Genomic DNA, 25741 nt, shown 5'->3' with positions numbered 1-25741 from the left:
AAAGAATAGAATCCTGGCACTTAAAGATGATGTGGGGAAGAATAATACTATCAAAGATACCATTATTCACTACTACTCAACACTCTACATTACTGAACAATGCCAAGCCAATCTCCCTTGCAGTAACAACCCTTCAACCAGAGGTAGTCTAACTGATGTAGACAAAGAAATGCTTAATACCTCCCCTTAGGGTAAGGGAAATTGGAAAGGTTGTCTTTTCCTTCAAACCTCTAAAAGCACCCGGATCTGATCGAATACACCTTTTCTTTTATCACAAATTTTGGAACTCTATTCAACAATCCCTGGTTCATTTCTACAACAAAGTCTTCAACACTAGGATTATGGATGATAGAGTCAATAATACATATCACTTCCTCATCCCTAAATGCGCAACAACAACAAAAACAACAACAACATACACAGTGTATTCCCACAAGTTGGTTCTGGGGAGGATAGAGTGTACGCAGACCTCATCCCTAAATGTGCAAATGCTACAATTCTCAAGAACTTTAGACCAACTGGACTTTGCAATACCCAATATAAAATCATCACTAAGATCATAGTCCATATAATTAAGCTTTTCCTGCAGAAGATCAAGCCAATTTTTCTAGCAGGAAGAAGAGCTGCTGATAATGCTATAATTGTTCAGGAAAATATTAACCAATTTAGAAATACGAAAGGCAGGAATATCAATATGATATTAAAAATTGACCTAGAAAAGGATTTTGACAAGCTGGAATGAGCTTTCATTAGAGATACTATGTTCTTCTTTAACTTCCCTGCTGATCTAATTAAGCTTATATTATCTTGTATTTCAACTTCTTCCATATCTGTACTAGTTAATAGAGGGAAGACTGTTTCCTTCAAGCCTACTAGGGGTATTAGGCAAGGGGATGCCTTATCACCCTAGCTATTTATTCTATGCATGAAAAGATTATTTAGAAGTATAAACCATGAAGTTGACCTACTAAACTGGTACCCTATTTCAACCTGTAGAAATGGACCCAAATTATCCCATTTGTTCTTTGCAGATGATCTTACTCTTTGCTAGATCCAAACATTAAGAATTGCAATACCATCATAAATACCCTCTCTAGTTTCAACAACAAATCTGGCCAAAGGATTAATTTTGCCAAATCCAAAGTACTCTTCTCCAAGAACTACAGTACTAGTGACATGGAGACTTACTCAATTTGTCTAACCATTAAGGCCAATCAAAACTTTAGAAAATATCTGGGATTCCCCATCTTACATAAGAGACCTTGTAATGTTGATTCCCAATTTATCCTTGACAACCTAAAAACTAGGCTAGCTGGGTGGAAAACTAAATTCCTTAACATGGCTAGCAGGACTATACTTGAAAAATCTTGCTTGAGCAGCATCCCTAACCATGTTATGCAATACATCAAGTTATCCTGTAAGATCAACCAGCAGATCAATAGAATCCAGAGGAATTTTGTGTGGAGAACCACTGCTGATAAGAGGAAAATGCACCTAGTAGGATGACAAACCATCACCAGACCTAAAAAAGATGGGGGCCTAGGTATTCAAAAAGCTGAAATTAAAGTAAGACAACCCTAACAAGTCTGACATGGAGACTCCTAAAAAAGCCTAAATCACTCTGGGCCTCTGTCCTAATTGCTAAAAACTGTAAAACAACCCCAGTAGATATCACTCTAGGACCTGAAGCAATGTCCTTGAGGGCTATAAACATTGTAGGAAAGTCACTCAATGGGTTCCTAATCAGGGACCTAATGTGAGTTTCTGGATGGATAAATGGATTCCATAGCCCCAGAAACTCATAATAGGGCCTCTCAATAGAAATGAAGAGCAATATAGAGTAGCTGACATCAGACAAGGGGAAAACTAGAACCTTGAGAACCTTTCCTTTGAGCTCCCTATCATCATGAAATATCTTATTGCCGACACTTATCAAAGTAATAACAGCACTGCACAAGATTACAACTACTGGGGGTTGTCTAGCAATGGAATATTTAGCTCTAGTAGTGCCTACTCTCTCCTAGACAATAACCAAACTGGAAATTCCCAAGCCCATATCATGAACTTTAGCTGGATTTGGAAAATAAAAGCTCCAAATAAAATTAGATTCTTCTTCTGGCTATTGAATCACAACAGGTTGCCAACAACATTCTTCCTTCATTTCATTGGCCTCAATGTCAACCCTGAATTCAAATCATGTAGACACCCCAAGGAAAACATTAATCCCATTTTCTTTGAATGTGGAATCAGTAGACAATTCTGGAATTGTGTTGTGCAACACTGTCCAACCGCTACCATTACTAGCTCCTTCTTCCACAATATTGATAAATGGATCACTACTTGGAAAAACATAAAAAGTAAAGACTTTGATCACCTTATCAAATGGGTTGATCTGATGCTCTTTTGCTTCTGGGTATTTGGATGAATAGGAACAACAATTTGTTCAATGGCAAGCATGACCACCCTTGTTTTACTAACCTCTATGGACAAGCCATTGAATATTCCAAAGTTTGCACCTATGACATTAGAGTTACTATTAGGACCAAGATCTCCATCAATGGGAGCCTCCAGGACCAAACTTTTTCTAGCTTAACACTGATAGATCCTGCCAAGGAAATCCAGGACTAGGGGTAATAGGAAGAGTTATTAGGAATAACAGAGGTAACTGTGTTGTTGGCTTCATGAAAGGACTTCCTCATACCACTAACAATCTTGCTGAACTAACAGCCATTATGCGGGGACTAAGAATTGCACTAGAGAATAATCTGATGCCTATAGAGATCAACACTGATTCGATTGTGGTAATATCAATGATAACCAATGGACATCTGGCTTATATCCCCATTACTTCTGAATGCAGGTCCTTAGTGGAAGAGCTGGGACATCCGCTACTAAGGCATAGCTAGCGGGAACAGAACAAAGTAGGAGACCTCTTAGCTAAGGAAGGTGGGAAGCAGCATCTTTTTGACAGGGCAAAAATTCTATCAGGTCCTCCTATGTTTGTTAATAGTGTATTTTGGGCAGACACGTTAGGAACTGTCTATGATCGTGTAATTTTGCAATGTAATGACCCATCGGGTGGTAACCCGAAACAAGTAAATGGCTGGAATGCCCAAACTCTTATGTAATTTTGTAGATATTAATATATCAGTAGTATCTATTTAACAAACAAAAAACAATAGTAACATGTTAGGCAGAATATTTTGATGAAATTTTTCTAAGCAAGAACATCGAGTTTTAATATAATTATTGAAATAAACATTTTGTATATTCACTTTCGAGTTATGGGTGACAAACTTTCAAGACAATTAAAAGGAAAAAAATAAAAACAAAGAGTTTTTTAGTTTTAAAACACTGCCTAAAAATAGATTGATGTTTCATCAAAATTTATTTTATTTAAGGATCATTAAGGTCCTTAAAATGGATGTCGATTCTCTTCATACCCATTTCACAAGATTACTTTTATAATCTAAGCTCATCTTTACAAACTTTATAATTTACGCTACAAAAAGAAAAAATATATTAGAGTAGAGTTTAATTAAGTGCTTTAAAACAGAAAAATATCATTACGGAGAATTAACATTGAAAATCTAACATAAAATAATAATTACAACCATTTCTCAACTGTAATTCTTGAGAAGAGTAAAATATTACTCTTATATTCACAATTTAATAGTAAATCTACTAAGATCAGAATGACTCTAGATTAAATTCAAAAAGAAGGAAAAAATAATAAAACTTTCACTGAGGAACAACTTTATGCAAGACCGAAAATTCAAATGATGTGATTGGTGGTTGTTACCTTCTGTGATCTTCTTAATTTTATATTCTATGTGTAACATTAGCATATTTTAAAATACACTTCGCTGAACTAACAGTGCATCTATTTTACTTCTATTTAAAAATAAGAAAACTAAGAGTGTGTTTGGTACGAAGGAAAATGTTTTCCATGGAAAACATTTTTTTGGAAAATGTCTTTGCTGAAAACAAGTGGGTTCTTACTTATTTTCTCATGTTTAGTTGGTGTTTGAAAAACATTTCCCGAAAAATATTTTGTACAATTTGGTTAGTTAATGGAAAACATTTTCTAGTATTTGATAAGTGAGTACAAAATATATTTTAGGAAAATAGTTCCTATACTCCTCCACCCCACCCCCAACAAATCCCCATGTTTTCCTATGCTCCCTTCCCCCAACCCAAATAGCAAGTTAAAAATATCTGCTCCAATACACTGCACAAGTGCTGCAGCAGAGCAAAATCAACAACAGGATAGCAACAGGAAAAAAGTGAAATTGAAGACACTGTGGACTAAAGAGGCTAGAAACGACTATACAAGTTGATGTTAGAATTTTATTAATTGTAATATGTGGCCCAATTAATATAAAGCCCATAACTAATATTTAATGAAAAATAAATCTCGTCCATTAGATTGGTTACTTGATGGACGTACCGGATTAAGTCTCAACTCCTATAAATTGGTCCTCCCTCCACCTATTAGGGTTACCACTTATTTTATACATTTTTTCCATCACTGTCGGCTGTGGGACTAGGGCAAGGAGGTAAAATCAGTTTACACAATTAACGTTTCCGCTTTCGTGATAATGTCTTCCGCATCAGGTATGTTTTCCGTATTATCTCCATGTAAGATTATTGTGTTCAAGATCCTGCGTGAATTAAGTTAATCTTACATGTGGTATCAAGAGCCTGGATATTTGAACCAATAATCTTCGTAGAAGGAAAACATTATTGTGTTGAATGTAAAATAGTGATTACAATATTACTGTATTGCTCGTAAAAATCACGCTACGTCGCCGGTAGTGATTTATCGTTCAAAAGGGCTTACATGTTTTGTTGTTTCTATTGATTTGCCCAAAGAATGAATTTATTTATCTATTTATTACGGAAGGAAAAGCAGATTATTGTGTTAAAAGATTAGAATGGTAATCTTTGAAAATTTGTTTTCTATAAGAAACAAAAGTAGGTCCAGAGATCAATATCGCTTGGCAGCATATTAATTTGGCTTAATACCTAGATGGACCTTTAAACTTGGCATGTTTTGTAAGATAGGCATATAAACTTACAAGGTGACCAGATAGACACTTAAACTTACTCAAAATGTATTTTTCAAGTTTTCCAGTTATTTTGAAAACAAAAACTATATTTTTCAAACACTCACAATTTTCATGGCCAAACAAGCCCTAAATATATCACAAAATATTTTTTTTTTAAAATGCAAAAATAAGGCAATCGCATATACATGAGACTATAAATGTGCACTTAAACCAATAAATACTCGCTAATCGCAATTTTGCAGCTTTCAATTAACTCGGTTTTTTTTTTACACTTGAATAATTAAAAAACAATAACTTTAACCAATAAAAATCCTTAAAAAAAGAAATTTCAAATTAAGAAATTTCTTTTTTTTAAGGATTTTCTTCTCGGCTTTACAGTTTTCTTAATTTGAAATTTCTTTTACACTTGAAATACTGAACTTAGAAATTTCTTAATTTGAAATTTTTTTTTTTAAGGATTTTTATTGGTTAAAGTTATTATTTTTTAATTACTCAAGTGTAAAAAAAAAATCCGAGTTAATTGAAAGCTGCAAAATTGCGATTAGCGAGTATTTATTGGTTTAAGTGCACATTTATAGTCTCATGTATATGCGTTTGCCTTATTTTTGCATTTTAAAAAAAATATTTTGTGATATATTTAGGGCTTGTTTGGCCATGAAAATTGTGAGTGTTTGAAAAATATAGTTTTTGTTTTCAAAATAACTGGAAAACTTGAAAAATACACTTTGAGTAAGTTTAAGTGTCTATCTGGTCACCTTGTAAGTTTATATGTCTATCTTACAAAACATGTTAAGTTTAAAGGTCCATCTCGGTATTAAGCCTATTAATTTTGAAGATATAACTCTTTGATCGGTCAAAAATTTTCATACATTGGGTTAACTTTTAATCGCTAAAAGCCAAAACCATCTCAGAACCCTTTTTTATTTTTGTTCAACTTAAGTTTGGCCTATTACGTCACATCACCGTTCAAGAATAAGGTTTCATCCTTACATCTTTTGAATTCATTATTTTAATAATTGCAGTCCCACATTATGAGAATTATGGGGCCATAAAATAATATTTTTAGTGCTATTAAGTTTTGAAGCCAATTGTTATTTATTCTCTGTGTGTGATAATATAGTTTGCTAGTCACCCAAGTGGCCGAACTAGTATGCTTAAAATAAGCATGTACATAATAGTTATGTTTATTTTGTGCATGTAGTATACTTATAGTTTGTTAGTCACCAAAGTGGTCAAACTAGAATGTTTAAAATATTCACATGCATAAAAATATTTTATGATATTTATTTTATGTGTGCATTTATGTTCATATAGTTTGTTAGTCACCAAAGTGGCCAAACTAGCATGTTTATGAGGGAAAAAAAATATGCATACATAAGATTGTCGTTTATCCATTAAACTAATGAAATGCCTATTATTGAAAATAAATGGATAATTGACTTTCACTATTGCTAGAACTTAAGGATTTACTCAAAGGTGAATCAATTATTCTATGAGTAGTGAACATAACGAGGTAAATTAGTATTATTTAATCAAATATGTATTGTATATCCAAAGATGTCGTATATGTTTGATTGAAAATATTTAATTTCCTATTAAAGTTGAAAATGACATTTAAATTATGATAGTATGTCGTAGTATCACCCAAAGGAGAATTACGATATACTTTTATTGTTATGCCGAATCCACATTATTTTCTAATTTATGAGCATGTATATCTATTTTGCAACTATTCCTCTTCATTCGCTTGCTTCATCTATTATTGTGTTCAACGAATTGAACTTCTCTGAGTGGCATGAACAAGTCCAGTTCCACTTAGGTGTGATGGATCTTGACTTGGCTCTGCTAAAAGAAAAACCTGCTGCTATTACTGATACGAGCAATGAGGATGAGAAGTTTTTCCATAAAGCATGGGAAGGCTCTAACAGATTGAGCCTTATGTTTATGCGAATGATTATTGCCAACAACATTAAGAGTACTATTCCACAGACAGAAAGTACCAGGGAATACCTGAAGTTTGTGGAAGAACGTTTTCGTTCTGCTGATAAGTCTCTCGCTGGTACACTAATGGCTGAACTCACGACCATGAAGTTTGATGGGTCGCGTAGTATGCAAAATCATATCATCGAGATGACTAACATTGCAGCAAGACTCCGGACCTTGGGGATGAAAGTGGATGACTCCTTCTTGGTTCAGTTTATTCTGAACTCATTGCCTCATGAGTATGGACCATTCCAAATTAACTATAACACTATTAAGGATAAGTGGGATGTTAGTGAATTGTCCAGTATGCTTACTCAGGAGGAATCAAGACTTAAAACAAGGAAGTCATTCTATTAACCTCATGGGTCAAGGAGCTGGTAAAGGACTTAAAGTGAAGGCCAACAAGTTTAAGAAGAAGAAAGCACCTGCTAAAGTTCAACAGGATGCTCATAAGGAACTCAAGGCAGATGTGTGTCGTTTCTGTAGAAAGGAAGGACACTATTAGAAAGATTGCCCGAAACGTAAAGCTTGGTTCGAAAAGAAAGGTACTTTTAGTGCTTTTGTATGTTTCGAATCAAATTTAGTAGAAGTTCCTAATAATACTTGGTGGCTTGATGCTGGTGCAACTACTCATGTATCCACTATGTTGCAGGGATTTCTTACGATCCATACTACAAATCCAAATAAGGATTTCTTGTTCATGGGAAATCGTTTGAAGGCTTCAATTGAAGGCATAGGGACTTATCGTTTGATCTTGGACACTGGACATCACCTTGATCTATTACAGACTCTTTATGTTCCTTAAGTTTCTAGGAATTTAATTTCTCTTTCAAGACTTGATGTTTCGGGATTTGGTTTTAAGTTTGGACATGGATGTTTCAATTTATATAAGAATGTTGTTTTTTATGGTTCTGGTGTTCTTATTGATGGTTTATATAAATTGAAACTCGATAATGTTTTTTCTGAATCCCTTCTTGCTATACATCAAAATGTTAGAATTAAACGTAGTTCACTGAATGAAAGTTCTGCTTACTTGTGGCACAGGTGTTTGGGTCATATATCCAAAGAAAGGTTAGAAAGATTAGTAAAGAATGAGATTCTCTCGAATCTAGATTTTACTGATCTTGATATATGTTTGGATTGCATTAAGGGAAAGCAAATCAAGCATAGTAAGAAAGGTGCCACAAGAAGCACCCAGCTTCTTGAAATTATACACACTGATATTTGCGGACCTTTTGATGTTCCATCTTTTGCTGGAGAAAAATATTTTATCACTTTTATTGATGATTTTTCACGTTATGGATATATCTACTTGCTGAAAGAAAAATCTCAAGCAACGGACGCCTTCAAAGTGTACGTCAATGAGGTTGAAAGGCAATTACATAGAAGAGTAAAAATCATTAGGTCAGATAGAGGTGGTGAATTTTATGGAAAATATAGCGAATCGGGACAATGTCCAGGTCCATTTTCAAAGTTCCTCGAGGAACATGGCATATGTGCACAGTATACTATGCCAGGAACTCCTCAACAAAATGGGGTTGCAGAAAGGCATAATCGGACACTTATGGATATGGTTAGGAGTATGATAAGTAATACCTTATTACCCAAATCTTTGTGGATATATGCTCTTAGTACCGCTGTGTATTTATTAAACATGATTCCTAGTAAGGCAGTTCCAAAAACTCCTTTTGAATTGTGGACTGGAAGGAAACCTAGTTTAAGGCACCAGCATGTTTGGGGTTGCCCAGCGAAGGCTAGAATTTATAATCCACATGAAAAGAAATTAGATTCTCGAATAGTAAGTGGTTACTTTATTGGTTACCTAGAGAAATCTTAAGGGTATAAGTGTTACTATCCAAACCATAGCTCAAGAATTGTTGAAACTGGTAATGCAAGATTCATTGAAAATAGTGAAGTTAGTGGGAGTGTCGAGCGATGAAGTGTGGAAATAAATGAGGTAAAGGTTAACGTTCCATTACTCATAAATGTGCCTACTTCCACACCAATAACAAATATTGTTCCCGTTGTCGAAGAACACTTTGACAATATTGAACAACATTTGAATGAAACACTCCAGGAAGGAACTAACTCACAAATATCTGACGCAAATGAACCACAAACAGTGCCATTGAGAAAATCTCAAAGGGAAAGTAAATCGGCTATTCCAGACGATTATGTAGTTTATTTACAAGAGTCAGATTTTGACATTGGACTTAATAAAGATCCGGTTTCATTTTCACAAGCCATAGAAAGTACTGAGTCTGACAAATGGATTGATGCCATGAAAGAAGAGTTAAAATCAATGGAATACAACAAAGTCTGGGATCTCGTTGAATTGCCCGAAAGTTCTAAAAGAATCGGGTGTAGATGGGTGTTCAAGACCAAGCGCGATTCAAATGGCAATATTGAACGATATAAAGCTAGACTTGTTGCCAAGGGTTATACTCAGAAATGAGGCATTGATTATAAAGAGACCTTTTCACCGGTCTCAAAGAAAGACTCGTTAAGAATTATTATGAAAGACTCGTTAAGAATTATTATGGCTTTGGTGGCTCATTATGATTTAGAGTTACACCAAATGGATGTGAAAACTGCCTTTCTTAATAGGGACCTCAAAGAGCAAGTTTATATGGACCAACCAGAGGGTTTCGAAATTAAAGGAAAAGGTCAAATTGTGTGTAAATTAAAGAAGTCAATATATGGACTCAAACAAGCCTCATGACAATGGTATATAAAGTTTAATGATACCATCACATCTTTTGGATTTAAAGAAGACGTCGTTGATCGGTGTATATACCAAAAGATCAGTGGGAGCAAGTTTATATTCTTACTCCTATATGTTGACGATATTTTGCTTGCTGCTAATGATTTGGGCATATTACGTGAGACGAAAGATTTTCTCTCTAAGAATTTTGAAATGAAAGATATGGGTGAGGCATCCTATGTGATAGGGATAGAAATATTCTGTGATAGATCACAAGGACTATTGGGACTGTCTCAAAAAGGCTATATCGAAAGAGTTCTTGAGAGATTTAAGATGAACAATTGTTCAGCAGGAGTTGTTCCAATTCAAAAAAGGCACAAATTTAGTCTCATGAAGTGTCCAAAGAATGACGTAGAACGAAAAGATATGGAGTCAATTCCTTACTCTTCCATTGTTGGAAGTTTGATGTATGCTCAAACTTGCACAAGACCGAATATTAGTTTTGCGATCGGAATGTTGGGAAGATATCAGTAACTCAGGAATCGATCATTGGAGAGCTGCAAAGAAAGTTTTGTGGTACCTGAAAGGAACGAAGGGTTACATGCTCACATATAGGAGATCCAACAGTTTGGAAGTCATTGGATACTCGGATTCAGATCATGGTGGATGTGTTGACACTAGGAAGTGCACTTTTGGTTACTTGTTCCTATTAGCTGAAGGAGCAATATCGTGGAAGAGTGCTAAGCAATCCGTCATTGCTACATCCACAATAGAAGATGAATTTGTGGCATGTTTTGAAGCCACAATTCATGCATGATGGCTGCGGAACTTTATTTCAGGACTTGGGGTTGTCAACACCATTAGCAAGCCGGTGAAAATTTGTTGTGATAATACTGCAGCAATATTCTTCTCCAAGAACGATAAGTACTTCAAAGGTGTCAAACATATGGAATTAAAGTCCTTCACCGTCAAGGATGAAGTTCAGAAACAAGGGTTGTCACTTGAGCATATTAGAACTGATCTCATGATTGCAGATCCGTTAACGAAAGGTTTACAACTAAAGACATTTAAAGAACATGTACATACAATGGGTCTTGGTTGTACTTATGATTAATATTTTTCCTTATGATGTTTGACACTCTGAGCTCAATTATGTGTTTCTGATATACATTAATGAATTTCCTGTTTCTCATAATGGTGTACACATTATTGTAGGGGTGGGGATAATTACCGAAAAACCGGACCGAACCGAATTAATTCGGTTTTTCGGTGTTCGGTTTTTCGGGTTTTCGGTTCGGGTTCGGTTTCAATTTTCAAAAATTTCGGGATTCGGTTCGGTGTTCGGGGTTTAGTATTCGGGTTTTCGGGTTTTCGGTTTAAACCGAAATATTATGTGTTAGCCCAAAAATATTAAATAGTTAGGCCCATGCCCACTAAATTTAAGTCCAAAATAAATAAAACCCAAGCCCACTTTCATTATCAGATTTTAGATAAGTACAAAAATAAAAAAAAGCCCACTTTCATAATTTCATTTCATTGTTTTGTTACTTTTGTATCAAACCTAAGTACCTAACGTATCCACATCCACCATTCCATCTTCCATTCTTCCATCTTCAGTTCTTCTTCTTCAAACATCTCATTTAATTTTCCCATCATTATTTCTCTCTCTCTCTCTCTCTCAAGAACTTTCAGTTTCAGTGGCCTAATATTGTTCTTCATTTTCAAGAACATAAAAAAACATGTTCTTTTCATCTGCCTAATTAATTTACTCAATAATCTGTAAGTATTAGCATTTTTTATTCATTCTTTAGTGTTTTATTCATTTGGGGTTCTTCCATTTTTGTTCCTCTGCTAATGCATTAAGCTTTTTTTAACATTTAAAAAAAAAAAAAAAAACTTGTTGGGTCTTTGTTTACTTTGCTGGTGAGTAAAAGAAATGTTCTTTTCTCAATTAAAAGCCTTGATTTTTGCTTCTTAAGCATGTTAATTAAGGCAAGTTCCTGTCTTTATTCATCTGCCTGATTTCCTCAATAATCTTTAAGTATTAGCATTTTTTAAGCTTTTTGATTCATTGTTTAGTGTTTTATTCATATGGGGTTCTGCCATTTTTGTTCTTCTGTTAATGCATGAAGTTTTTTTTTTTTTGTTTTTTTAATTTTAAAACTATTTTGCTTGTTGAGTTTTTGGTTTGCTGGTGAGTAAAAGGATGTTTTTTCCTTAATTAAATGCCTTGATTTTGGTTTCTTAAGCATGTTTAGTAAGGAAAGTTTGTGTCTTTATGCATCTTAATGCAGTAATATTCTCGCGAAATAAAAGGGTTAATTATAAAGAAATGTCTGTACCAATAAAGAAAATTTTGGGTTTAAGGCAATTACCTATTTATTTTGGGTTTACAGGCCTATGTTCGGTGAAATGCCTATATTCAACATGTTATTCTAAAGCTTATGGTTAGTTTCCGAGATTGTAATTAAATGAGTAGTTTTTTAGATCTCTATGTATATGGAAAAAAGAAAAAGACTTTTATCATACCTGGTGGCTGGTGGTTGTGATGTTATTTACTTATTTTTCGTTGAGGTTTTGGTTTTTAACGTGCTGGCCTACAAATACAATGCCTTATATTTTCTCTTTAATTTTCGTAGATGGCGGATGAAACTAAATTAAGTGTTGTCGATTCAACTGGTAGCATACCTAATACAGATGATACTGATAGCAATGATAACTCACTTGACACCCAGGTAACAAAGAAAAGAAAAGAAATGCAATCTAGATCTATTGTTTGGGGTCATTTTGAGAAGATTGTTGTACGGGGAATTGATAGAGCGAAGTGTAAGTATTGTAAAAAAGATCTTGCTGCTGCAACTGTAAATGGGACAACGGGTTTGAGACAACATTTATTGAGGTGCAACGCATATAAATCCCTTATTAAACCTCCCACTCAGAAAAAAATACATTTTCCATCTAAGGATAAGAATGAGATAGAGGACCATTGGGAATTTGATCAACAATTAATTAGGAGGGCTTTAGTTGAGATGATAATTATTGATGAACTACCATTTAGCTTTGTAGAAAAGGAAGGCTTCAATAAGTTTATGAGTGTAGCACAACCTCTGTTTCAAATTCCTTCCCGTAGAACAATAACAAGGGATTGTTATGAACGTTACAATGAACTGAGACAAAATTTGAAGAAGTCTTTTAGAGAAGCATGTTCAAAAGTTTGCCTTACCACAGACACATGGACATCATTGCAAAAAATTAATTATATGTGTTTGACTGCTCACTTTATTGATAAAGATTGGAAGTTGCATAAAAGAATACTGAATTTTTGCCCCATCACTAGTCATAAGGGTGAGCACATGGCAGAGACTATTAGTAATTGCCTGCTTCATTGGAACTTGGACAAGGTATTTACTATTACTGTTGATAATGCTTCTTCAAACGATGTTACAGTTAGAGAATTGTCTAAACAGTTAAATATGTGGGGAACTAATATAATGGATGGTAAGCATCTTCATGTGAGGTGTATGGCTCACATACTTAATCTAATTGTGCAAGAAGGTTTGAAGGAAATTGATGCTTCTGTTAAACGTGTTAGGCAAATGGTAAGGTATGTTAGAGGATCTTCGGCAAGAACAAAAAGCTTTAAGAAATGTTGTGAAGTTCAAAAGGTGGGATGTGCTAAAACATTAATTCTAGATGTGCCTACTAGGTGGAATTCCACCTATGCGATGTTGAACACGGCACAAAATTTTGAGAAGGCATTTGATAGGTTTGATTTTTTTGATGAGAATTTTAAAACTTATCTTGCTACTCATGTTTGTGAAGATGGAAGTGTCGCAGGTACGCTTGAATGTGATGATTGGGTGAATGTAAGGAATGTGATACTGTTTCTTGAAAGATTTTACGAGCTCACCGTAAAGGCTTCAGGTTCACATTATGTTACTTCTAATGTTCATTTTGAGGATATATGTGAGCTTGATGCATATTTGAAAGCGTGTGTAGCAAGTGAAGATCTTAGTTTGAGTAGAATGGCTGAGCGGATGAGAGAAAAGTTTAGGAAGTATTGGGGTGATCCTGAAAAGATGAACAAAATGATTTTTATTTCTTCCGTATTGGATCCTCGCAATAAGTTTGTGTATGTTAGCTTTGCACTTGAAGAGCTATTTGGGGAGGAAGTTGGAAATAAAGTAAGCGAAGGAGTGTACGATTATATGAAATCTTTGTTTGGAGAGTATCTTAAGAATTATTCAAGAGCATCTCATCATCAATCGTCTCCTTCTCTATCTACTTCATCTCATGATACATCTGATGTAACTTGTAGTTCCGGGTCCTCCTCAAGTGTGAAATCAAATGCTTTGAGAACTAAACTTCACTTGAAGAAACAAAAGGAAGATTCTGGAAGTGGGTGTGCTAAATCCGAGTTGGATAAATACATTGGTGAAGAACAAGAGCCAATAGATGAAAGTGAAACCGCCGTTGAATTTAGTATCTTAGGTTGGTGGAAAGTTAATGCTCCTAGATTTCCTGTTCTTTCAGAGTTGGCTCGTGATGTGTTAGTTATTCCGATTTCTAGTGTGGCATCGGAATGTGCATTTAGTACCGGTGGTCGTGTACTTGATTCGTTTAGAAGTTCGTTGACTCCTAAATGTGTGCAATCTCTTATTTGTGTTCAAGATTGGCTTAGGAAAGAGACTAAATCTATTAGTGTGGAAGAAAGTTTGGATCATCTTGAGGAACTTGAACTTGGTAAGATTTTGTATTTTTTTATGTATTTTAGTGAAAAAATAATATACTTTTTTATGCTGTATGACATATTTGATTAAATTATCTTTAGACATGGCAAATAGTGGAAGAGATCCTTGCATTGTTGATGTATGATTGCAATTTGCTTCTTTGTTACTAGTGGTAAGTTCAATACTTTATTTTGTAGTTTTGTTCTTTTATCTTGAAAGTTATTCTCTAACTTTTGGTTTTATCTATTTTTTGTTATTTTCAAGTTCAACCATGCCTTCTAGAGCTCGCTCACAAGTTTGGGAACATTTTATAATGGTTCAAGACAATGAAGAAGGGCGTAAAGCTAGGTGCTTAACATGCGGTGCGATACTTAATTGTAATAGAGCAAATGACACATCTAGCTTAATGAAGCATATTAAGAGATGTCTTGAAGATAGGCGGATTCACCTTCAACTTTAAGCTTATGTTTTGAATTTGGTAAATTTCGGACTTAATTATGATTGTTATGTGAGACATATCTTCCTATCGTGGCTTTTAACCGTGAAGTTCAAGTATGGAATGACTGGTGCCATGATATCTACGCTATTGGCATATTGGCTTCCTAATATTGGTCAATTAATATATGTTACTTGTGGAGGATGTAAAGAAACATGGAAGGGATTTACTTCTTTGGCCTTTAAAGATCTATGGCCTATTATTAAGCTTTCTTTTTCTTCAGGTGCCATGCTCTGGTGAGACTCACTAAATTGCATACTAGTTGATTCACACTCTTGTTAAATCACAATCTAAATAGAAACTACTGGCTTGTCCAATAGTACGGGGGTATTGGTGCCTCAATTTTTCCTTATCCATATCAACTCTTTTTTATGCAATGGATTCCTTTTTGGTCTGGTTATATACCTAGTCTCAAGCTATATATATAGGTCCTGGAAGTTATTACAAAGGGAATATGAACTGAGGTTCATGGCTGATACATTCTCTGTAGTCTGGTGGTAATAAGCAATTTTTATATGATGTCCAATTGTCCATGGCCTAGCCTAGGGGTACAGGGTTGTTTTATGTGATGAAAATTTGAATCATTTGAAGTTTTTTTGCACTGGTCCAAAGCTATTTAGGTCCTAGTTTATATTAGAAAGGGAATATGAACTAAAGTTGAATACTATTACATTTTCTTTGATCTGATGGTAATAAACAGTGTTGTTTCATAAATCATAAGTATGAAACTGCTACTCCTGCTGCTGAACTGCTACTCCTGCTGAAATTGCGCAACTGTTGCTGCCGCTGAAAGCCTGAATTGAAAACACCGAATTAAAAAAACCGAAACCGAACCGAACCAAACTTCAAAAAACCGAAACCGAAAGAACCGAACCGAGTGTTCACTTTCAAAACACCGAAACCGAAATAGCTAAACCGAAGTATGAGAAAACCGAACCGAAAAACCGAACGCCCACCCCTACATTATTGTTTTGAGATATTACAGGATGAGTCTCAATGAGACATTATTGTGGACCATAATGTTAAATGTTTTATAGCTTATGAACGTAGTATGATAAGTTGCTAATGTTATAGTATATGGAAGGGAGTATGTAGCACAAAATTATTTATAACCGCCATAACTCGCATTAGTGGTTTGTCATATTATGGTATGTATGATGGACGTTATATAAGAGATTTACTTTATGTGCAACTAATATTTATGTTGTTAAATATTAGTGTTATGAGGTCATTGGGCCAAGTGGGAGAATGTTAGAATTTTATTAATTCTAATATGTGGCCCAATTAATGTAAAGCCCATAACTAATATTTAATGAAGAATAAATCTCGTCTGTTAGATCGGTTACTTGATGGACGTACCAGATTAAGTCTCAACTCCTATAAATTGGTCCTCCCTCCACCCATTAGGGTTACCACTTATTCTATACATTTTTTCCATCACTGTTGGCTGTGGTAACGTAAGACCAGGGCAAGGAGGTAGAAATCAGTTTACACAATTAACGCTTCCGCTTTCGTGATAATGTCTTCCACATCAGGTATGTTTTCCGTATTATCTCCATGTAAGATTATTATGTTCAAGATCCTGTGTGAATTAAGTTAATCTTACAGTTGAAGCCTTCACTCTTGCCTATATTTTGCCAGCAACATTCACATTTCTCTACAACTTATTCTGAATTTTGCACATTCGTGAAGACATACAAATTTCAAGCAGTCACACAAACAAAGTGAATAGTAATCAACTGGTAAAATAACACTGCCTCTAACAAACTTCTTCTGCCTATATAAGGTGAAACAATGAGTTGTGCAAGTCATTATAAGTTTAACATTGTTAGACTATGTAAATATTTAGTCAAATATAATTTGTAATCTTCTATTTTAGGATAGCGTATGTTAGAATTATATTAGTCAAATTAGTTCCTAATTTGTAGCCTACAATTATGTTGTAAATGTTGTATATTAACCTATTCAAGGAATGAAAATGATCACGGCAAATATTATCTTACATGGTATCAGACTAGGTCTCTCCTAAAACTCTAGCATCCTAACCCTAGCCGCCGACCACCTCTTTCGTTTTTCCTTCTCTTCGGCCCTTTCTCCTCCTCTTCTCCATGGCTGACACGTCCAAGTTGCACCCTGCGACTACAGTCACCAATATCAAATCATGCATTCCTATTGTTCTTGATTATGAAGGAAGCCAATACAATAACTGGGCTACCCTCTTCAAGCTCCATTGCCGAGCAAACTTGGTGATCGACCACATACTACCTCCTGTCTCCCCCACCGTGCTACCCCCGGCACCTGCAGCCGAGAAACTTGCTGCGAAGGCTCTATGGGAACGGCTAGATGGCATCGTTCGGCAATGGATATATGGTACAATATCGAATGATCTTCTCAACATGATCATTCATCAAGAGGACACCGCAGCCTAGGCTTGGAATCGCCTTGTTCATCTCTTTCAGGACAAAAAATCGGCTAGGGCTCTTGCTCTTGATGCAAAATTCACCAACACCAAATTGGTGGATTTTTCGAATGTGAAAGCATACTGCACCAGGCTAAAAGTTCTTGTAGACAATCTCGCCAACGTCGGCCACAAAGTTTCCGATGAACGACTTGTGTTTCTTCTTCTGCGAGGATTATCGGAAGAATATAAAACCTTTCGAACGACGATGCAGCACCGTACTCCTCTCCCATCTTTTGACGTTGTCCGATCGATGCTCGAACTCGAGAAAGACAGCCATGGCGAGGACGCCATTCACGACTCCGGGTCGAATACTGCTCTCGTTTCCCACAATATTAATCCTCATAATTTCTCTGGTAATGGGCAGCCCAACAATTCTGAAAATACCTTCAACAATCAAGGAAATTCTAACAATCGTGGAAAGAAGAACAACCGCAGTCGCAGCGGCGGCAACCGCAACAACAACCGCGGTAGCGCCGGCAATGAGCAAAGCAGTGGCGGGGGCAGCCGGCATAACGCCCAGGCCAACCAGCCCGCTGCATCGCAACACCAGGGGTCCACTGCCCCGTCGTGGTTCTTTCCATCGTGGGTTGCCTGGAGGCCACAGCCGTGGGCCACCCTACCGTGCCCGTACCCCACTGCTGGGTGGCAGCAGCCACGCACCCCATCACAACAAGGAGTTCTCGGTGCTCGTCCTCCACAGTCGTTCTACTCGGCAACCCCATCATCACATAGTGGGTATGCGCCCACGGATATTGATCATGCTATGCACACAATGTCTTTGAATCCGCCCGATGACAACAATTGGTACATGGACACCGGAGCCACATCTCACATGACCAACTCCCAAGGTACTCTCTCGTCTTACTATCAATTGAGCAAAAATAATGGCATTGTTGTTGGTAATAGTAAAATAATTCCGATTTGTGGTTATGGTCATACATCCCTTTAAGTAAATCCCTCCTTAAACCTGAAAAATGTTTTACATGCACCTAAACTCATCAAAAACCTTATTTTCGTTCGTAAATTTACTATCGGAAATATGGTTTCTGTTAAATTTGATCCTTTTGGCTTTTTGTGAAGGATTTACGGACGGGGAGCAAACTCATGATATGTGAGAGTTCGGGTGATCTTTATCCATTCTTCAAAACTTATCGAGCCATCTCGCCTTCCACACCATCTGCTTTTACCGTCATCTCTCCTCATATTTAGCACTCCTGTTTAGGTCATCCCGGGGATGTAAGTCTTAGTTATTTGCGTAATAATAATTTGATTGAATGTAACAAGGCTCGAAACAATGTTTGTCATTCTTGTCCTTTGGGGAAATTAATTAAAATGTCTTTTTATGACTCTCTTTCAACTACTACTATGCCATTTGACATTGTTCACAGTGATTTATGGACTTCACCTGTACTTAGCTCTTCTGGTCACAGATATTATGTTTTGTTTCTTGACAATTATACTAATTGTCTTTGGACTTTTCCCATCAAAACAAAGTCTCAAGTTTATGATTGTTTCTTGTCTTTCCAGACTTTCATTCACACTCGGTTTGAAAAAGAAATCAAAACCTTTCAATGTGACAACGGGCGTGAATTTGATAATGGTCCTTTTCATAAATTTTGTGAACAAAACGGGATGCTTTTCAGATTTTCTTGCCTGCACACTTCACACCAAAATGGTAAGGCAGAACGGAAAATTAAATCCATAAATAATATTGTTAGTACACTCCTTGCCCATGCATCTATGCCCCCCTCCTATTGGCATCACGCCTTGGCCATGGCAACGTACCTACACAATATTCTCCCCTCTAAATCTTAGCATATAAGACACCCACTCAGATTCTTTATCAAAAGAATCCATCCTACTCTCATCTCCGAGTTTTTGGTTGTCTATGCTTTCCTCTCTTTCCATCCACACAAATTCATAAGCTCCAATCTAGGTCCACTCCGTGTGTTTTCCTGGGGTATCCTTCTAATCATCGGGGATACAAATGCTATGATCCATCGAGCCGAAAAATAATCATAACTCGACATGTGTGGTTTGATGAAAACTCTTTTCCATTTTCACAAATAAATAGTCCATCTTCTACCTCATATGAGTTTTTGGGTGATGATAATTCTCCATTGAGAATCCATTTGTTGCATGACCAGGCCGCTGCTCTGCCGCCTGCTCCTCCCTCGTCGCCTGTCCCGCAAGCACCTCCTACCACCCCAGCTGCCCGCCAACTCCCGTCACTGCCAGCAGTCACGTCACTGCCAGTCCATCCGTCTCCCTCGCTGCCAGCCCCCCACTCGCTGCGCCCCCCACCACGGCAGCAGCCCCACCCCTGCCAGCCCCCACCCGCTCCTCGCATGACTACACATAGTCAACATGGGATATTTAAGCCGAACTTGAAATACCATAATCAAGCCTTAAGTGTCACCAACAATTCCATCTCCCCTATTCCCCGGAATCCAGTTGGTGCGCTTAATGACCCGAATTGGAAAAATGCTATGCAAGATGAATATAGTGATCTTATTGATAGTAAGACTTGGGAGTTGGTCCCTCGTCCTTCAAGTGCTAATATTATTCGGTCTTTATGGATTTTTCGGCATAAAAAGAAATCTGACGGTTCTTTTGAGAGGCATTATGCCCGTCGTGCAGGTGATGGAAGGTCTCAACAGGAAGGAGTTGATTGTGACGAGACTTTCAGTCCGGTCGTCAAATCGGAAACTATCCGTGTGGTACTTACTATTGCTTTATCTCACTCTTGGCCCATTCACCAACTTGATGAAAAGAATGTTTTCTTGCATGGCAACTTGAATGAGACCGTCTATATGTATCATCCCTTGGGATTCCGGGATCCGGCTCGTCCCGATCATGTTTGTCTCTTGCGTAAGTCTCTTTATGGCTTGAAACAGGCACCCCGGGCATGGTATCAGCGTTTTGCTGATTTTGTGGCAACCATTGGTTTCTCACATAGTACATCTGACAACTCTCTCTTCACTTATTGTTGTGGAAAGGATACTGCTTACATTCTGTTATATGTGGATGATATTATTCTAACTGCATCTTTAGACTCTCTCAAACTCGAAATTATGTCCAAGTTAGCTACGGAATTTGCAATGAAAGACTTGAGTCCGTTGAGCTATTTTTTTAGGATTGTCGTCTCCCAGGATAAAAATAGCCTATTCATGTCTCAGAGTTCTTATGCAGAGGATATTATTGACAGGGCAGGCATGTCACAATGTAAGCCTTGCCCCACACCAGTTGATACAAAAGGGAAACTCAGCGCCAATTCGTGCGCCCCATATGAAGATCCTACGAAGTACCGTCGGCTGGCAGGTGCTTTGCAATACTTGACATTTACTCGGCCAGACATATCGTACGCAGTCCAACAGGTTTGCTTGTTTATGCATGATCCCAAAGTCGAGCATATGGAAGTATTAAAACGCATCTTGCGTTACATTCGAGGTACGATTGATTTTGGTACACATTTATACAAAACTTCTCTACAGTCACTACTGTCATATACAAATGCTGATTGGGGTGGATGTCCAGACACTCGACGCTCCACATCGGGTTATTGTGTATATTTTGGGGATAACTTGATTTCTTGGTCTTCAAAGCGCCAACCCACTCTATCTAAGTCTAGTGCTGAAGCTGAATACAGAGGGGTTGCTAATGTTGTCTTTGAATCTTGTTGGATTCGTAATCTGTTGCTTGAACTCAATTGTCCTATTCGTAAAGCAACTTTGGTCTATTGTGACTAGGGGTGTCAAATGGGCGGGTTGGGCTAAAATTGGCCCAATCAAAATGGGCTAAGGTAATAAATGGGTTGGGCTAACATTGACCCAAAAATTTACTTGGGCTTAAATGGGTTGGGCTGAATTGAGCTAAAAATGGGCTGGGTCATGACCCGCCCAACTTGGCCCAGTTTTTTTGAAGGGTCTATTTTCTAGAAAAATATTTTGATTGAAAATTATTTTCGCGGATTTTTCATGAAAAATATTTTTGAGGAAAACATTTTCCGTGATAAATATTTTCGAGAAAAACATTTTTCGTGAAAAATATTTCCCATCATATTAAACATATTTTCGTGAAAATATCTCCCTTCATATTAAACATACCACAAACTTATAAGATACATGATACAAGAAAAGTCTATATATTAAAAAATAAAAAATAAAAAAAATCTCAAGCAATAAATCCAAATTTAAGTAAATCTTAAAAATGGGCTAGAATTGGGCTAGTATTGAGCTAAAATGGAGATCACTTTAAAATGAGTTATGTTGGGTTGGGCTAAAATCAGCCCAATATGAAATTATGTTGAGCCCAACCCATAAAATTTTGGGCGGGTTGGGCGGATCATCACCTTTTGGGCCAAATTTGACACCCCTAATTGTGACAATGTGAGTGCCATTTATTTGTCTGGAAATCCGGTACAACATCAACGTACCAAGCATATTGAAATAGACATTCATTTTGTTCGTGAAAAGGTTAGACGTGGAAAGGTTCGCGTCCTACATGTTCCATCCCGTTATCAGATTGCCGACATTTTCACCAAAGGTCTTCCGCGCGTACTATTTGATGATTTTCGGGATAGTCTAACCGTTCGTAAACCTACCGCTTCGACTGCGGGGGTGTGTTAGACTATGTAAATATTTAGTCAAATATATTTTGTAATCTTCTATTTTAGGATTGTGTATGTTAGAATTATATTAATCAAATTAGTTCCTAATTTGTAGCCTACAATTATGTTGTAAATGCTGTATATTAACCTATTCAAGGAATGAGAATGATCACGGTAAATATTATCTTACAAACATCATACACATAAGATACCAAAGTAGCAAATACCAACGAAATAGTTTCAAAATAGAAGTGCGAGAATAACCTTTGCTTCCAAATCCTATCTAGCTATGCTTCCAACCCACTTGTGTTCTATTGTTTTCCCTTGAATCGTTCCAACCACACCTTTCGGAGATTTTGATTTTTGCCATGAATGCCTTAGCTAAAGTGTCACTTTGAACCAAATAATCAAGAGCGTCACGTAAGAACTCTTCCTTGTAACTTCCATTGCCATAATTTCTTCATACAACCTTGTCACATCTAGTCGACTATCAGCTATCTTACTGATTGATGCTGCCACTTCTCCAAACTACAGTAGGTTAGTAGTTTGCTTCTTGTCAAATCTTGCAACCAACTTCTTAATCTATATATCTATATAAAGGAGGGACAGAGGCCTGCTTACGTGGCATGTCTAAAATATCAGAAAATCTATTTATCTTTTTTTTTGTTTTTTTTGGCCTTTTAAATCGCTTTTTGCCGTTTAAGTTGCTTAAGAAAATCCACAAGTCATACCTCTTAATTAAGCCGGTTAGAGCCCGTTTGGATTGGCTTATAAGTTGCTTATAAGCTATTTTTAACTTTTTTGAGTGTTTGACTGACCAGCTTAAAGCCATTTTGTGCTTAAAATAAACTCAAAAAATTAAATGGATTTATTTGGCTTAACTTATCTAAAACAGCTTATAAGCTGTTTCCAGCTTATAAACTGTTTTTTTAAGCCCATCCAAACAGGCTCTTAGTAACCTCTTCACGTCTCTTCTTAACCTAACTTATGTTCATTCATCCTTTATTTATCTCCGTTCGGTTTGTTCCATTCTATCTGTCCATTCACTATATCAATCCTCTTCTTCTTCTTAATCTCTTTGTTTGTCTGATTAATCCTGACTGTTTAACGCGGCTAAAGCTCCATGGAACTCGCTTGATAATCTCCCTTAGAATGATGCCAGAAGATACTACTCTCCGGGTAAATTACGAAGATGCGCCGAGGAAATTTGACCCCCGTCTAGATGTGAACTCCGCTGAAGTTATCCTTATAGTGCTCGATTAAGAACACCCACGTGATATTATCTTAAAAGTTTTTACGTTTTAGGTACTAATGTAACTGTCACTTTTGTTTAACACCTTAATCCGTGTCTTTCTCTTTTTCTTTTTCAGGTAAATCTCCTTTTTTTTAAGTACACCTTTCTCTTTTGCTCTTCTTCCTCCCACTCGCTAGAGGTAAAACTCTTCCTTGCGTCTTCAATATTTTAATTTTTTCCTTATTTTTGGTTCGTTGTAGTACTGAAGTTTGTATCTTTCGTTTGTTTTTTTGCTCACTTACTGAATTAAACAACTCTTATTTGATATTTGTGTTATTAATTTTCCAAAAAAGCCATCAAACAGGGATACTCTGACCATTCGGTTACGGTGTTACATCAAGTGTAGCTATATTTAGGTGATTTAATTATGTTTTATGTCCTCTTTTTAATTTAAGTTGATTGATTGATTTTCATATAGAATTTTTATTGATGTCTCGTGTTATGAGGATTTAGCACTATAATTGGTATAGATCTTCTTGATTAGGTGACTGTTATACTAATCATTTTTCTCTTTATATCATCTTTGTTTCATTTTTTTATTCAGATTTTTTGATGGGTATATGTTGTTTAGCGCTCATTCTTCTTCGGCATGTGTACACGGATTTTTCTTTATATAAGCTAGCTTGTGAACGTGTACATGGAGTCCTATTATTGTTTGCTTTCATTCATGTTTGTAAATTTAGATTTCATCCTGTCAACTTCGTTAATCTTTATAGATATGACTATGATCTTATTTGTTTTTTTGCCTATGACAAATTCTTTTTCCTATGGGTAATCACTAATTAGTGATAAGTTATGCCTCACTATGCCTCTTTGGCGTAGATCTTATTCCGTAGATACACTGTATATGATGCAAACTTAAGTAGCGCTACACTTACGATGAATACGTCTAGGCTGCTATTTCTTTGTATCTCGACGATATTAATATGTTCCTTTCTCAACAGTCTCCAGGGTTGTTGAAAATTAAAGAGGTTAGATACGACCACACTTATTGTTCTCTTCACCTCCATGTTTTCCTTTTGTTTTTTCTGCATTGCTTTTCTTTCATATGCTATGGATATTTTGCTTTACTAACCAATTTATATAATGCTTTCTTAATTGAAACAGGATTTCATACTTGTATCTATTTTGGCAGCTAAAAGAAAAGTGAGTTCCATCTCAATGCTTGGTTTCCATCACTTGCTGCTCCGGAACGGACTTCAAAACGGATCACATTTTCTCCAACTTATCTGGGCACTAGACTCATGAAGATCTCCTGGATATGAAATTAGGTGTATCCATTTTAATATATGTATTGATTCTTATCATTAAGAAATAATTTATTGTTGAGAAATTATATCCTTCGTCACACTCAAATATATGAATTCTTATAGACTGAAGTGGGGGAGGGATTTTTAATAACTGCCCTCATATGTCGGAAGTAATGTGAAATTGAATAATGAAGTTCTTAATTATTGAAGTTACGTTGTTGATCCTTCTTTTTAGTGTTTTTATAGGGTGGATCGTGAGAACTTAATTATATGAGGTAAAAACAACAATGCTAACTTCAGCCAAGAAGTTAAAAGTTTGATTTTTTTTTTTTTTTTTTTTTTTGAGTTTTGATGTTGATATATGCTGAGAATCACTTTTGGTGTATTTTTTTGTGTCCAAGTCATTTTTTATGGACATATGGTTTTGGTATGTTTGGGAGTTTAATTGGGACTGAGTACTAATTATCATTGTATATGACATTGTTAAAACATGTACGATTTGAATCAATAGCATCCTTTCAGTAAAGAATGTGTTAACCATATCATGGTGCTTACCAATGGGATGATTGGTTAGTTTCCTCCTGACTTAGTTGCTAAAATTGGATTATGTGGATCCTTGAGTTTGTAGAGACATGTAGAAATTGTAGCTTATGGAGTTTAATATGGTGAAAGATAAGTGTATAGGAGGGTTAGGTGATTGTATGTATGCACTTTAAATGCTTTGTCAAGAGATCATTAGATGAATGAAAAGACGGCGATATTATTTTAAAAGGGCGATATTATTTTGAAATTAGATTAAATGAAATTGTCTGATAAAGTGTCGCGCGCGCACTTTCATCCTAAGGTAATGGCATGCTTTGGCTTTACCTTAAAGCCATAGATAGAAGTATGGATACTTCTCAAGCTAGAAGAATCATTTGGCTTTGGCAAAGTGCCGGGTAATGAGTCGGAATCCTTTTTTGATTAATGTTACAATCGGGAAATGTGTGGAAGATAAAATTGATCGAAGAGCACTTTTCCAATCGTGAATGACATTGTGACATTCACTACGTGATAATGTCAAATCTTCTAATTTATGTTGGAATACTTTTAATATTTTAGTTTTATGAGGATTTACATTTTTATTATTTTAAATTTTTGGA

The 25741-nt window shown here is 36.1% G+C and overlaps 2 protein-coding genes across 11 annotated transcripts; both read left to right on the top strand.

The window, feature by feature from the left end:
* Positions 1-6782: 6782 nt before the first annotated feature.
* LOC132611768 (uncharacterized) lies at positions 6783-7412 on the top strand. The gene has a single exon (XM_060326145.1). The coding sequence runs from the start codon at positions 6783-6785 to the stop codon at positions 7410-7412; it is 630 nt and encodes a 209-aa protein (XP_060182128.1).
* A 15277-nt stretch (positions 7413-22689) lies between these two features.
* On the top strand, positions 22690-25077 carry LOC132611008 (uncharacterized). 10 transcript variants are annotated; one of them, XR_009571407.1, is made up of 4 exons: positions 22771-23328; positions 23426-23488; positions 24294-24320; positions 24457-25077. XR_009571407.1 is itself a non-coding variant. In XM_060325419.1 (4 exons), the coding sequence occupies exons 1-4, from the start codon at positions 23043-23045 to the stop codon at positions 24595-24597; spliced, it is 423 nt and encodes a 140-aa protein (XP_060181402.1). In that variant the 5' UTR covers positions 22775-23042; the 3' UTR covers positions 24598-24827. The 10 variants fall into 10 exon arrangements, 2 of the variants coding, with proteins under 2 accessions (XP_060181402.1, XP_060181401.1); XM_060325419.1 differs by having other exon boundaries at positions 22775-23234; positions 24457-24827; XM_060325418.1 differs by having other exon boundaries at positions 22781-23279; positions 24457-24827.
* Positions 25078-25741: the final 664 nt, after the last annotated feature.

Source organism: Lycium barbarum, chromosome 9 (assembly GCF_019175385.1).
Source record: "Lycium barbarum isolate Lr01 chromosome 9, ASM1917538v2, whole genome shotgun sequence".
NCBI classification, from domain to species: Eukaryota; Viridiplantae; Streptophyta; class Magnoliopsida; order Solanales; family Solanaceae; genus Lycium; species Lycium barbarum.
This window is presented reverse-complemented; position numbering and strand designations above follow the sequence as displayed.

Coding starts and splice junctions, on each gene's coding strand:
- LOC132611768 (XM_060326145.1), top strand. CDS start 6,783: ATGTATATCTATTTTGCAACTATTCCTCTTCATTCGCTTGCTTCATCT.
- LOC132611008 (XM_060325418.1), top strand. CDS start 23,043: ATGTTCATTCATCCTTTATTTATCTCCGTTCGGTTTGTTCCATTCTAT. Junction 23,280..23,425: donor AATTTGACCCCCGTCTAGAT/GTGAACTCCGCT, acceptor TTTCTTTTTCAG/GTAAATCTCCTTTTTTTTAA. Junction 23,489..24,293: donor CTTCCTCCCACTCGCTAGAG/GTAAAACTCTTC, acceptor CTTTCTCAACAG/TCTCCAGGGTTGTTGAAAAT.